This window comes from Cyrtonyx montezumae, unplaced genomic scaffold (assembly GCF_038088225.1).
Source record: "Cyrtonyx montezumae isolate F1298 unplaced genomic scaffold, pur_monq_1.0 scaffold_16, whole genome shotgun sequence".
In the NCBI taxonomy this organism is placed as follows: Eukaryota; Metazoa; Chordata; class Aves; order Galliformes; family Odontophoridae; genus Cyrtonyx; species Cyrtonyx montezumae.
Window position 1 is genome coordinate 6328729 of NW_027071892.1, and position 13880 is coordinate 6342608.

General features: G+C 55.4%; 1 protein-coding gene across 2 annotated transcripts in view; it reads left to right on the forward strand.

Moving 5' to 3' along the window:
- Window positions 1–13880, forward strand: part of LOC136046154 (ankyrin repeat and fibronectin type-III domain-containing protein 1-like) — an 88374-nt gene that overhangs the window by 44470 nt on the left and 30024 nt on the right. For both annotated transcript variants that reach the window (XM_065732537.1, XM_065732542.1), the window contains one exon: window positions 447–487. In XM_065732537.1, the coding sequence (XP_065588609.1) occupies window positions 447–487 (41 nt within the window). The remainder of the gene's footprint in view (window positions 1–446; window positions 488–13880) is intronic.

Consider the following 13880-nt stretch of genomic DNA (forward strand, 5'->3'; position numbering starts at 1 on the left):
GCGTGGGTGCGTGGGAACCTCACGAGCGTCGGGCTGTCCTCGCTTTGCACGTTGTTGGGGTTTTTCTGGACAGAAGAGCTTTGTGGACCTGTCCCCACACCTGTGGGTCTCTCCATTGGCCCCACGCTCTGTCCTGCTTCCAGCCTGCCCTGATGTGTGGTACTACACTGCTGTGAGCAGTGGCAGATATGGATGTGCCAGGCTCAGACCCAATGCATCCTCGTGCTGCTGCCGTGATCCTTTCTCAGCACACCACTGGTGACTGCAGGCTGTGTCTGCACTGTGTTAGGGGCCAGAGGTACTGAACTGACAGCCTGGTGTGCCCCCAGCCTGCCTGGCCATACACACAGCCCAGGCATGGCCCTCCCTGCTCACATATCTTCCATCAATGCCACTGCTCGGCCATGGGTTAAAGGAACGTAACCGTTTTGTCTTCTGTCTTGCAGAGCCTGGGGTCAGCAGACAAGAAGGACTTCTACCAGCCCAAGTAAGTGCCAGTGGTGTTGGTGAGTAATTGCCTGGAAATTCCTGGTTGGTCCGTATCATCAGGCAGCTCTGGCTTGCTAAGATTAGACATTTCGGAGTACAGGAATAGCTGCAGCAATTACATGAGCAAGGATGAGAGTGAAGGGCTGTCAGTCACCTTGGCTTCGGGGCATACGCAGATCATTAAATCGGGTCAGGAGAAGCTGACAGCATGGCTGAGCATTGCTGGGACCCTGTGGGGCTGTGCTTCGAGTGCGCATAGCAAAGCTCACACTCTTGGGCTGCATTCCCAGAGCCTTGCTGCAGCGTGGCATCCTCCAGGCAGGAAGGTGGTCTCTGCTGGAGAGATGCCTGGCAGCACCATGAGCTGCATGGGGGCAGAGTCCAGTAAAACCCATAGTGAGAGCTTCGGTGCTGGCCCTGAGCACAGAGCAGCTGTGCGTTGTGATGCTGAGCATGTTCTCTGCAAGGACCCTGCAGTGCTCCTGCACGGTTTGGGAGAAGTGAAACATCCTTCTGTTATCATCTTTTTTTGTACTGGAGAAAACAATGCCATTGGCGTTTTGGAAACTGCGGAATAGCGTGCAGGACTGTCACTGGGAGGGGGTTTTTTGGAAGATGCAGAAGGGATTGGGTTGAGAGCATCTTTTCTCCTCCATAGTTCAGTGTATTTGCTCTTGTTCTTTCCTTGCTGCATTGCAATCCATTCCTGCAGTGCTGCTCCCAGCAGTGCCGAGCCCACAGGGAGCACAAGGCAGCATCCTTTGCCTCCTGGTCCCATTTACACTTAACATCACAGAGATACACCTGGGTGCCCAGGATGCTGAGGTGTCCCCAACCCTTACAGAGCTGCTGGGATGAGGAGTGCCAGTGCTGGTGTATGTGTCTGGGGTTAGCTATGGGCTCCTTTCTCCTTATGCCACTGGAGGCTTTTGACAACCCAGCATGAGTCTCATGGGTCCCAGCTGAAAGGCCTAATTCAGGGCTGCTCTGTCTGCTCTCCTGAAGGCAGGGCTGGCTACCAGCTTTCCAACACCACCAGCAGCAGGAGCCTGCTGAAAACTCAGCCAGAGACATTTCCTAGGCTGCTGCATTCCACCGAGCCTTCAGAGAGACCAGAGGAGCATCCCAGGGGGCTCATCATGCATGCAATGACACTCATTTGGCAAAGGATTTTAATGTTTGTGACCTCTGCTGACCGCAGTCCCAGATTTCCGTGCTCTGCTGTGTGCTTATGCAGTGGGAGCTTTTGTCCACCATGCTCAACAAAGACCAAAGCAGCTCTGGTGTCCAGAGATTGCTGAAGGTGGTGATGGCCATTCCAGCTCCTGCCCTATGTCAGAATTGTGTCCAGGAGGCAGCGTCCCCTGTTGTGCATTATGTGCAGGAATGCTGCTTGCATCAGGAAGGCTTAACCTTAAACAGTTGCATCACCTGAGAACTGAAGGAGCTGGAAAACACCTCGGGAAGAGCAGCACACAGAAAGCTCCAGAGCTGACATTCCCAAGAGAGGAATTGTGGCCATGAGCCCAGCACCTACCAGTTTTACCACCTGAGTTGGCTGTGCCAGCCATACTCTGCATCCCATGAGAGCAGCAGCAACCCCTTCACGCTGCTCTTCTGAGCATCCTGACCAAATCCCATCCAATCCTGTCTGGGGATGCAGCTCCCACCCGCCTTGCCTGCAGCCCCAAAGCTTGCTGCCCCCGTGTCCCCCAGCACAGAGAGCTGCAGGGTGGGCTGTGATGTTGGATGTGTGCTGGGACATCCAGAGCCCCTTCCACAGTTCTGATAGAGGCCCCATGTGTGCACTGTGGAGCTGCAGGACAGGCTCTGTCCACCGGGCACTGCGGGTGAGTTGGGACCAGGGAAGGCTGCTGCTTCCTGGAGGTGTTTCAGCATCGGGCACGGACTGGTTTCTTCAAACCAAGAGAAATGTTGGCTGTAATAACGATCATAAAGCCCCGTGCTAGTGCAGTGCAGACCGAAATACCTGGATTTAATTAAAGTGGCACTGATTTGCTGCGGGAGCTGCTCACTGCCTGTGTGTCAGGAGCAGCTTCGCTGGGAGCAGCTCATGTTTGCAGGCACTCGAGGTGTCAGCACCGACACTGCCCTTGTCGCCGTGTGTGCTCAGCTACTGCGGAGACGTAGCCGTGCTCAGAGCTCGCTCCTGTGCCCCTGGAGATCCTTCAGCCCTCCTGCGGGCGCTCCTCAGTGCTCTGTCTCTGTTCCAGATTCAAGGCTGCTGCCCACCTTCCGTGTGAAGCCTCGGAGGTGGAAACACACCACCAACCTCTGAAACCTCCTTATGTAACTGCAGCATCTCGTGTTTGTTTTGTCTTGCGGTATTCATTAAGGCAAGAGCGTCTGCAGCTAATTTGTTATCACCCTGCTCTTAAGGTGGATGGTCTTACACTGAGACCTCTCTGTGCCAGCCCAGGGATGAAAGTGAGTGTTTCATCGCTGAGTCATTATCTTGTAACTCCTTGGCATCTTTAAGGATCTGGAAACTGGTATTTACACCTCAGAAGCATTAAGGGCCATCACAATAATGTGCTCCTAAGCAGGGCGTTCATTTCGCTGCCTCCTTAAGTCAGACGTTACCATTGCAATAGTAATACCAGCAGTACACCTGAGTGCTGGGTTTGACTTCTTGGCAGTGCCTGAGAACCAGAGCTGGGATGCTGCAAGGAGCAGCTGCACTGCAAGGAGTCAGGCAGCAGGAGGAGGAAGCCCAGGGGAACGGAGGGATGGTACAGATCGGGATAGGGGAGGCAGTGCCCTCACCACATTGCCTTCGCTGAGCTGGAGGATGCATCAGCCTGCCTTTAGGAAGGGCTCTGAAGGCATGAGGGGCAGCTGAGGGGCAGCAGAGCCCAACCCTGGTGTTACAGCCTGGGAGTTAACTCCTCCACGTGCAGCATAATAAGGTGCAGAAGATTTCACTGCTGGGCAGGGTATCCTAGCAGTAGGGACTGAGCCACTGGAACTTTAAAAATGTACTTCCCCTGGGGGTTTGGACAGTGGATACAGAGCCTACATTGTGGGCAGGTGGAGAGCTCTGAGCCTCTCCAAGTGCTGGCAAAGGAAGGGAATCCTTTGGAGATAATTCTGAGAAATGTTCAACAAATGTCACTCCGGGGATGGAGAGCAGAGCAAGACTGGAGTTGATGGAAGAGGAAGGCTAGCAGGAGTGGGTGTGAATGGCAGGAGATAGGGATTGCCTTGGATGTCTGCTGAGAGCAAAGACAGGGGAGAAGATGGGACACAGCCTGGGGAAGAAGCAGGGCTGGTGCAGCTGAGGAAGGCACAGCTGTGCTGCTCTGCCCTGGGGTTTCCATGCTGTCTGCCCAGCCCGATGCTGCCGTTTGCTTCTGAAGCTGGGGAAGCTGGTGCCTGTTCTGTGTGCAGTAGTGCTGTTACGTAGCACATATTCTGCCAAAGACCACAGTTGGTATAAAGTGAGAGTTAATGCAGTTTGTACTCACGTTATTTTCTATTGCTTGTTGCATGGGGATGCTGTACTCCATGTCCCAGGGCAGAGTTCCCTCCTCTCACTGTGCCTGGATGGCACCAGCATCAGTGGTACCCGGCCTGAGACCAGGAATGAGGACCTGCTCCCAAATGTCCCAGCCCAGGGGACAAAGAGCTGTTCAGCTGCAGCCCACGGGACAGGAAGAGCAATGCTCCGTGCTGGCTCAGTGCTGCTGCCAGCTCTGGCAGAACAAAGTTTGGGGTTTAGTTATTTCTGTACAGCTTTCAATGTGTTAAGTGAGCTTTCGATGCAGGCTCTTGCTGTGCCGGTTGTCATAGAAACTTGAAGGGCTTTTTTCTCCTATCCCCCCAGCCCCTTTCTTTAAACCAAAGCCGTTTTTTTCCCTTCATAATTTCTTTTCCAATCCAATTAAACCTGCTCGGCTCCAGCTCCACCACTGCCACACCAGGAACTGGTGTCTTGTGCTGTGTCTCTTTTTGTCCTCACCCAGGGGTGTGTGTTCCCATGTGCTGGCACACTTTGGTAGTCCTGGGTCCCAGATCAGGGAGTCCAACACACCTGGGGTCCCATGCCATGCCCCAGGCCACGCAGGGGAACCCAAGCCCTGAGGGCAGCAGCAAGGCTCACTGGGCTGCTCTTGGACCAACTGGGAGCCCCCCGTGCACCCGCTGCAGCCCTTCCACATCTACCACGGCTGGTGTTAATCATGGCTGAGGAAGCAGGCGTAGGAAGACTGACGTTTTTTAACAAAATAACCAAGCCTGCACTCTCCAAGCAGCAGAGCAACTGCTTGTGGCTGTGAGCCTGCACCAGGACACCCATGGCACGAAGGATGCTCCGAGGTGGCAGAGAAGGCTACAGCTTAGTGCAGCCACTCCGTGCCCAGTGCTGCAGGCCCCTTCCTTCTCATGGGCTCCCCACAGCCTGGCACTCTGGCTCCCAACCTGCTGGGGCCAGCCCTGCTCGCTGCCTCCTGCCCTCCTCCTGCAGGGCTCTGCTCCCTGGGCACCCAACTCAGGGCTCCAGGGACCCTCTGGAACAGCCAGAGTGGGTTTGGTAGAAAGGGGATGTCATATCGTACCGTGTGGGCTGTGGATGCTCTCTGAGCAGCATCCCTTCCTCCCATCTGCTTGGAGAGGTCTGATGTGGCTCCATCCCTGTGCCAGCCTGCTGGCTTTGCCCCTCTGCATGGAGTAGGGCATTTTGTGGCCTTAAGTTGTGCCATGGGAGGTTTAGATTGGATAGAAGGAAAAACTTTACAGGAAGGGTCGTTAAGCACTGCAACAGGCTCCCCAGGGAGGTAGTTGAGTCACCATCCCCAAATGTGTTTGAAAACCATCTGGATGTGGTGCTCGGTGGGTTGTTAGAGGTAGGGCAGTATGCTTTGGTCGCGGTTGGACTCGATCATCTTGAAGGTCTTTTCCAACCTGAGCCATTCCTTGATTCTGTGTGCTGCTTTCTGCCTGACACGTGCTCTGGTCTAGGGGAACAGGGGCAGGATTTCTGTCAATGAGTACAGCTCAGGCTTTTAGAAGCAGGATGCTTTTCCAGCCCTTGGATTAATTTTAATTAATTAATAATAATTAATATGCTCCGGGACCCTCCGGCCCCTCTGGTTTTAGTGTCCCGCTTTAAGCATGGCGTCCTAATGGAAGGAGCACTCCCCTGCCACCCTCAGCAGCATCCATATGTATCTCCCCTCTCCCACAAGAATCACATCAGCCCTTTTTGCCACAGCACCACATCAGGGCCTTGTGCCGGGCTGTTCACCCGTGGTGACCTCTCTCTCTGGGACAAGCCCCTGTCCCTGGACACAGCTGGGATCCGTCCCATGGTGCTGGGCAGTCTTAGCATGCTTAGCTCAGCTCTACCAGGCAGCCCACATTTCTCTCTTTGCTCCTCAATATTTACCATCGTATCCATTTTTCTGTCATCCACTCATTTTCTCAGCGAGGGTTTTGTTTTCTCCCTGCTCACGGATGAAGCCATCACCAAACACACTCCCCCAGAGCTCACTGCTGAGAACACCTCTCTGCAGTTCCCCTCTCTGTTTGGGATGTGCCAGCCAGCTCCCAGCCTGATGGGGTGTTTTACTGGGATGGAGTAGTACTATCTTTTAAAATCAGAATGTCACGAAGCACTCAGCGCTCCGACTGTGCAGGCTGTCTGCGCACACAGTGCTTTTACAACTCAGCCTGTGTTCACTAAAGAGCAAAATCAGGTTCGTTTGACAAGACCTCTTTCCCATAAAGACCTGCCGGCAGGTTTTAATTACAGCCTGTGTCCTTCCATCATTTCTTAATTTCACTCTAGATGAGCTCAGGCTCTGGGTCTCAGCCCTGGCTGCTCTGCAGCTGACTGTGTCACCCTCCTCCAGGCTCTGCACTCCTCAGTGGGGCTGTCTGCCCCCTGGCCCCACAGCCTGAGCCGTGCCCAGGGCACGGTGGGACCCAGCGGTGGCTGTGCCGCTTTGCCTGTCCCAGCTGTGCATTTTCCTCATCAAGTTTCCACACATTGTAACTCTCCATTTAGACTGGCCTCTCTTTGTTGCACATTCCATTTCCACGCTGAGCCCTCAGTTGGCAAACAGGGCTTCAGGCCAGTTGCTCATTTTCCTACCTATGGAACTGGACTTTGCAGACATCCAACAAACTCCCCAAAAGGAATTCTGCATTTTTCCCCTGACTTTTTCAAAGCCTTTCCTGGCGGCGGGTTTGTCCCATCTTCCCAGGCTCTGGGAACAGCCATTCTGCAGCCCCAAGCGTGCCCAGCCAGCTGCCACCATCCCTCGTTGGTCTGCAAGGGTTGCAAGCAGCCTTGTGTGTGCCCAGCCCCGGCCTTGCATGATGAGGAGTTGGGCCCAGGAATGTTTGGAGATGCATATGCTGTCATGCTGCTGGCTGTGAGTGTCCTAGTGTGTGATTTGCAAGCCCCCCACTTCTTGCTGCCCGCTGACGTCATGTATCTTAGGCTGAGCTGGTGCAGTGCTGTGCTGGCTCAGGTGTGCTGTGCTGCTTCTCTTCTTGGTCCTTGGTTCAAAAGCATGTTTGTATTTCCTCAGGTGCAAATTCTGAAGGGAAAAGGCATGCATTTAAATTACACAGCGTCCTCCTCATACTTCCTTGCTCACCCCTCCTGTGCATGGTCTCCTGACCATGGCAATCGCAGCAGGTTTCAGTGGTGTCAACTGTGAGGAATTTCTGCCCATGAGCAAAGATTTCCAGTGCCTCACGCTCCTTACTCAGCCTTGCTGCCTTGTGTCATCACAGGGGCAGCACAGCAGCTTGCTGCAAAGCCAGATGCTGCCCACGCTGGTGGAAGTGACAGCAGTGGCCTTGAAAGCAGCCTGCCTCTGAGTTTCTGCCCTTGTGTGGTGCTTCTGGTGGGACCATTTGCGCTGGGAAAATGAGGGACCATCAAGCACAATGTGCTGTTTACCTGGCTGTGCTGCCCAGATGTGGAGATAGTGCTAATTTGCTCTGGAACCAGCGTGTCTGAGGACATGAAAGGAGGAAAGTACATTAGTTTTGCAACACCTTAACAGCAGCCAAGGGGAGATCTGACACTCAGGGCTTGCCCTCTGGTTTTGGCCGTTAGTAAAGGCAGGAGCCAGAGCAACATGCTGACTCTCCGGCATGTGGGGCAGAGAAGGAAGGGCGCATGTGCTTGACTGTCCCTGCAGATTCGAGGCACTGTGTAGGGCAACAGCACCTCCATCATTGCTGAGTGGCTTCTGGGGACACAGATCCCACCCTGTGAGCTCTCCATCTCTGCCCATGCTGCACATGGAGCCCGGCTGCTGGCCTGGGAGAGATCTCTGCCACATCCAGAAAGGGCTGCTTGGAGAGAGGGTGAACGTGTAATAATCACTGTGGGGTTACTGGGCGGTGATATTTTGACCTAACTGAAGACCTGATGGAGTCAAACTGTGGCCAGCATTGGCAGGTTGACTCTGAGGAGCTCCAAGTGTGCTTTACAGGTGCACTGCTCACCAAAAAGGGGCCATTTCAACTGTGGGTATGCAGGAGGTATGCTGAACACTTCAAATTCAGTTTATCCCAAACTGAAGGCATTCCTCGTGGTTCCAGCCCAGGGCTGTCACAGAGAAGGGAAGGGAACACAGAATCCACTGGGACCCCTCTTTATTGGGCGGGCACTGCTCTGTGCTCTGGTCCCACTGCCCTCAGCCCCACTTCTGTCCCCACACCAACCCACAGACCCACAGAGTGCCCAGGAGAGCAATGCAGAAAGGGGGGTTAAGAACCCGAGGGCCTCCCCCATTAGGGTAGTGTATGTTCCACATTTAAAAACAGGAAAGGCAGGCCTTCAAGAAGCTCAGATACCTCAAGAGAACCATTGGACATGGCAGGGGTTGAGAAGGGGCCGTTTATAGGTTTTTCTTTGCAGCAGGAAAGAAGAAGCACCCAGGGAGGGAAGGCTCAGCCGCATTCATTCTCCCCTCGTGTCAGGGATGCTTTGTTTTCCGGAAGTGCAATTATTCAGGCTGGTGTCTCATTAGATAGATGAAGTGCAGTTCAGGGCTTGGATGGGCTCTGCCCACAGCCAGGCTTCACCGCTCGGCCGTGGTCCTGCTGTCACCTCCCACTGCATCCCTCTCCTTGTGACAGCAGCTTCAGTGCTGGGGCTGAGGCCACCATAGTGTGGGCTTGGCACTGCTCTTCCCGGGGCTCCTTGCTCCATCAGCTGCCTTCCTGCAGGAGGTGCAGCTTGTGTGCTGCTGTCCCAGACGTTTCACCCCCTCCCAGAGGTTTGCAGTCAGCTCTCTGCCCACCCCTGGCATCCCAGCATCCTCAGGTCAGACTCCCCAGCCTGGCTCTGGGAGAGCCCTGCCCACTGAAGTCGTACTTTTCTCCACTCAGTGCCACGAGCACTGCTGTCACCACAAGGCACAGCTGTGTCCCTGTGCCTTGCTGCATCCAGCAAAACCTCTGCAGCAACCCATGGGGATCCCCAGAAGAACGTGGAGCCCTAAGTATGCCAAGGCCATGCTGAAATTCACACCCCAGCCCAGACACTATGGGGGGGGTCAGCTTAGATTTCCCAAACACAGAGAGAGCCCTTTCAGGTCGTCCTGCTCAGACACTGCAGCTTTAATGCCCGAGCACCCAGCATGTTTCCACTCCCCTCTCATGCATCAATCAGGTCTCGGTGAGGCACTGAAAGAGCTAGTTTGTTAAACAAACACACTTAGTGTAAAAAGTTTATTCCAGTTAATTAGGACTTCATTGCAATGGAAACAAATTACCCAGCTGTCATCTGCCAAGCCAAACAGTGCCAGGGCAGAGGGGGTTCTGGCCAGGAGGGAGACAAACAGCCATCTCAGGCAGCCTTATTTATGTCCTTTTTATACATTTTGGTATTAATTTGGACATTCCTGAGCGGGAGAGCTGGGCTAGCACCGAGCTGCATGTCCCAGCACTTGCACAGTGTCGGCTGTCACCGGCTGCAGGTTCTCGGCACGACGCGGTGCCCGTGGCCGTGGCCGTGGGCATGTCCCTGTGCCAAAGCAGTGCTGGGGCTGCCGGGTCCCCACCGGGCAGGGGGTGCTGCAGCAGTGCTGGTGGCCAGGTGCTGCCAGCTCCCAGCGTGCGGAAGCGACAGATAAACCCATGGGATTAGCAGCGGGTAACGTGTCAGGAGCCCGGCGTCCCCTTCCTGCAGCATTAGTCACCCGAGCCCGGTGCTGGGGCAGGGGGGTGGAAGTCATCGAGTTACCAGCCCCTGCTCGGTGCCTCGCTCCCATGGCCTGTCCTTGCTCCGTCCCTCTGGTCACGGCTGAGGGCTGCGTGGCATGTGAAGTGTGCGTGGTGCAGGGTGTCGGGCTCATTGGGCTGCAGCGTGGCGGGTTGAGGTGACAGCATGGGGACACACGAGGTGGCAGCAGGCTCCTGCCCTGACACCAGGGCGAGTGCCTGTATTCCTGTGTGCAGAGGGACCTGGACAGGCTCGGGGAGCGAGCACATGAGAGGCTTATGAGGTTCAGCAAGTCCTAGTGCGGGGCACTGTACTTGAATCGGGGCAATCCCAGATGTGTACGGACTGGGAGAGCAACTCACAGAGAGCAGCCTGGGGTTGGACCCCTCTGCTCTGCCCTCAGGAGCCCTCACCTGCAGCACTGCATCCAGGCCAGGGGCCCCAGCACGGGAAGGATGGGAGCTGTTGGAGCAGAGCCAGAGGAAGGCACAGGGATGCTCGGAGCTTGGAGCACCTCTGCTATGGAGACAGGCTGAGGAACTGGGAGTGTGCAGCCTGGAGAAGAGCAGGATCCAGGGAGACCTCATTGCTGCCTTCCAGTGATTCAAGGGAGCTTATAAACAGGAGGGGGACGAAATTGTCCAGTACAGTCTGATAGTGATAGAATGAGAAGGAATGGCTTTAAACTGAAAGTGGGCTTGGATGCTAGAGACAAATTATTAGAGACAAATTATTTACCCAGAGGCAGTGAGGAGCTGGCACTGCTGCCCAGAGCTGTAGGTACCCCATCTTTGGAGGTGCCTATGGACACGGATGGGCCCTGGGCAGCCTGAGCTGGGGAAGGCACAGTCCATGGTAGGGCTGGGGGCTGGGAGGGCTCTTCTGACCCAACCACACTGTGATTCTGTGTGGGAAGGACAGCAGATAACGGGTAGGGTTAGGCTTTGACTCTGTTTCTGGGAAGGGAGCATGAGAGGAATCAGAGTTTGGCATCTTGGTTCCAAGGAGTCAGCTGGTCCATCTTGAAAAGCAATTGGGAACCACATGGAATAAAAGCCATGGAGACCTGTGCTCTTCGCAGACATGTGCTGCTCAGGAGCAGGTTCTGTCCCTGTCACAGGTGTGTGCCCTGCCCAAGTCCTGCTGTCCCTTCTGGCACAACCCTGGGGCCCCACAGCCGTACCAGGAGCCTAGCAACACCAGAGTGCAGGGTGCCACGTAGCCCCTCTGCTGACTGGCAGTCCTCTATTCCTGGGGATCCTGCTTTGCTCTTCCTACATCAACTTGTTGTCAACGCTTATTTTTAGCTCCTCCAGTGCCATATCCCTCGAGGGATTCTTCCTTTCCCTCTCCCTCCTCCAGGTTTCTGTAGAGATTCTCTGTGTCAGTCCCAGCCATGAGCAGGAGGGCTGGGCACCACACCACCATCCCTGCACCGTGTGACCCCACTGGGGCACTTCTCGGGGCCACCATAACCACCCTGTGCCGTGGGGACCGTGGCACAGCCGCAGCACACTGTGTGGCCACGGGCACTGCCCCGCTCAGCGCTGCCCTCCCGGAGATTTCTCTCTTTTCAGCTGCGTGGAAACAAAACCAAATGTGACCCACAGCACAGGGTCCCGCCCCACCCCCCCACCTCCCCCCCACAGCAAGGTCAGATGGAAATTTTTAAGCATCTCAAAGCCGTACGCAGAGCAATTCAAAACAAGCCTCGAGTGTGTTTTGGACTCCATCAAGCTGTCGTCGTCGCCCGGCTTCGGCTGCTGTCTGTCCGGGACAAGGGCTCACTTTGAGCCTCCCCTTCTGCTGAAGGGGGAATGTTTTCTTTCCTAATTTAGCGCATCCGTTCCGCCGGGGTCCGACCCGGCTCCCGCAGAGCCCGCGCAGCGCTGGGAGCTCCCGCAGCACCGCTACCTGTCACCGCCGCGCTGACGGGCTGCGCGCAAACCTGGCTGCCCTCGCACTTTGCCTCCTTTCTCCAATCCCAGGCTTGTGCTCGGTGGGGGATGTGTGAAGGCACAGTTTGTGCTCTTGGTTTTTTTTAATTTTTTTTTCCAGACTTTTTGTTGTTTTGCAGAGAAGGGCGAGCTTGTTTATTTTTGAGCACCTAAAATATAGGTTGACGCGAGGTGTGGGCTCACTGCTGCTCCAGGAGAGAGGCAGCTCTGGGAAGTCCAACTCAGCTCCAGGCTGTGGAGGTGCACTTCATGAAGCATCGCTCTGCTGGGCTGCGCTCATCCCGGGCAATACCTGCCTGCTTTGGGATGGTCCCTCCAGCAGCTGATGCCAGCTGAGGCCGCAGGAGTGTGGTCCCCACGGGGTGCAGGGCACCTGGAAGCCAGCACACCTTTCCCCTCTTCTCTCACCCAGTGTGCTGTAGGTCTGACTGCAGCAGTTCTAGGGTTGAAGTTGTCACTGAGGTCTTCTGATCTTTATTTTTACGATGTTCATTAGCACAGTTGTGATCAAAGAACAGCACGTTCCCTCCCTGTCCTCATTTTCCCCTTGGTTAATAACCCACTGCTGCTTTGGCTCATTTTGAAAAAGAGACAGTAGCTTTGGGAACGGCTCTGGGTATAATAGATGGACGTCAGCAATTCCAACCTGGTCTTTAAAGCGGCGTTAATTCAAAGAGAGGCACAGTTCAATGACTGTGTTTTAGGTTGTAGAGGCTGCGTTCTGTGTCTGGGGGGGAGTGCTGAGGCAGCCTGCCCTGAGCCCTGGCGGCTTGGGTTGCTCTGAGTGTGCAGCAGCATCCTATAGGGCTGTGTGGTGGCATCCTATAGAGCTTTATCAGTCCAACACACTGTGCTGTGGCTTGAGATGCCCAGTACTGGGACTCTGCTTGGACTTTACCCTGGGGCCAAGTCACTTGGGAGCAGGATGAGAGGCTGTGCCCATGGGGTGCTTTTGGTAACACCTGGGGCTTGGATCCAGGGATGGCTGTGATGGCTTCGTGCCTTTGGCAGCCATGGGGAAGAAAGCACCGGATGCCTGTGAGATGCCCCAGATCTTTCTGACTGCATATTCCATCCCTTCCTTGCCCATTTCTGAGCACCTACAAGTCACCTTTCCACCTGCCTGTGGAAGCACAGCCAGCACAGACTCACTTCCGAGTGCTGCTCTGGCAGCCAGACCCAACCCAGCAGGGCTTTTGCAGACCCTCCAGCAGCCCATGGCTGCAGCACTGCGTGGACCTGCTCCTGGGATCCCAGGGGGCTGCATGCTCCGTGGAGGAGGCTGCAGGGCAGTGGGAAGGTGCTGTGTGTGGGGCGGTGGGGCTGCTTCCCATCACATCCCACCTGTGTTTGTCATATGTGCTAAGATGTGGTTTTGGCAATGAGCTGCAGTGTGCTCTGTGCTGGAGGATGGAGCGGGGTGGAAAGCATCCGTGGTGCTACTGCCAGTGCAAACAATGTGCCTCTTCTCAGCTCTTCAGGGTATGAGGTTTCTCCATGGCAGAACCCTCCTGTGGTTTATCTGTCACTGCTGGCTGTGTTGTCTGAAACAACCAGCTCATGCTCTCGGCAGCAGCTCTGCCAGCAGCACGATGTCACATGTTTGTTGTCTGCTGCGTGGGACGGGCAGGTGCTGCCCCACATCCCTGCGGGTCCACCCCATAGAGAGAGGTGGGGCCGGGCAGTGGGGGCACGCTGCGTGCTGGTTCTTTGCCCCTTGGGATGTGAGTCCCTTTCACAAAGAGGCTTCTGTGTCCGAATGAAGTACCTTTCAGCTGCCTGGTGGCCCAGGAGCTCAGCTCTGCTGAGTGTTGAGTTAGTGATGCCAGTCAGTGCAGCCCTGAGCAGCACAAACTAATAGGGGAACGGAGGCACCAAGTTGTTGGCTCACAAGTGCTTGGTTTATGCAGCCTGGACTGTGCCCTTCGGTCCTGCAGGACCCAGGGAAAGCCAATGTGCCATGACTTTGGGATCCCACAGCCCCCATGGCCCCTCAGTGCCCTGGTGGGGCCGCAGCACATCCCTCCCTCGGGATCCAGCTTTCAGCTCTCATGGTGCTTGCCTGGAGCAGTGGAGTTGGTTTGGTTCTCTTGGCCCTGGGTCCCTCCCCGCCGCTGCAGAGCTGCTCTGTGCTTGGCTGCAGAAACGCGCTCAGCATCCCAGAAATGCGGCTTTCATCCGGGAGCCAATAGTCACACAGCCTCCGTCCAGAAACTATCATT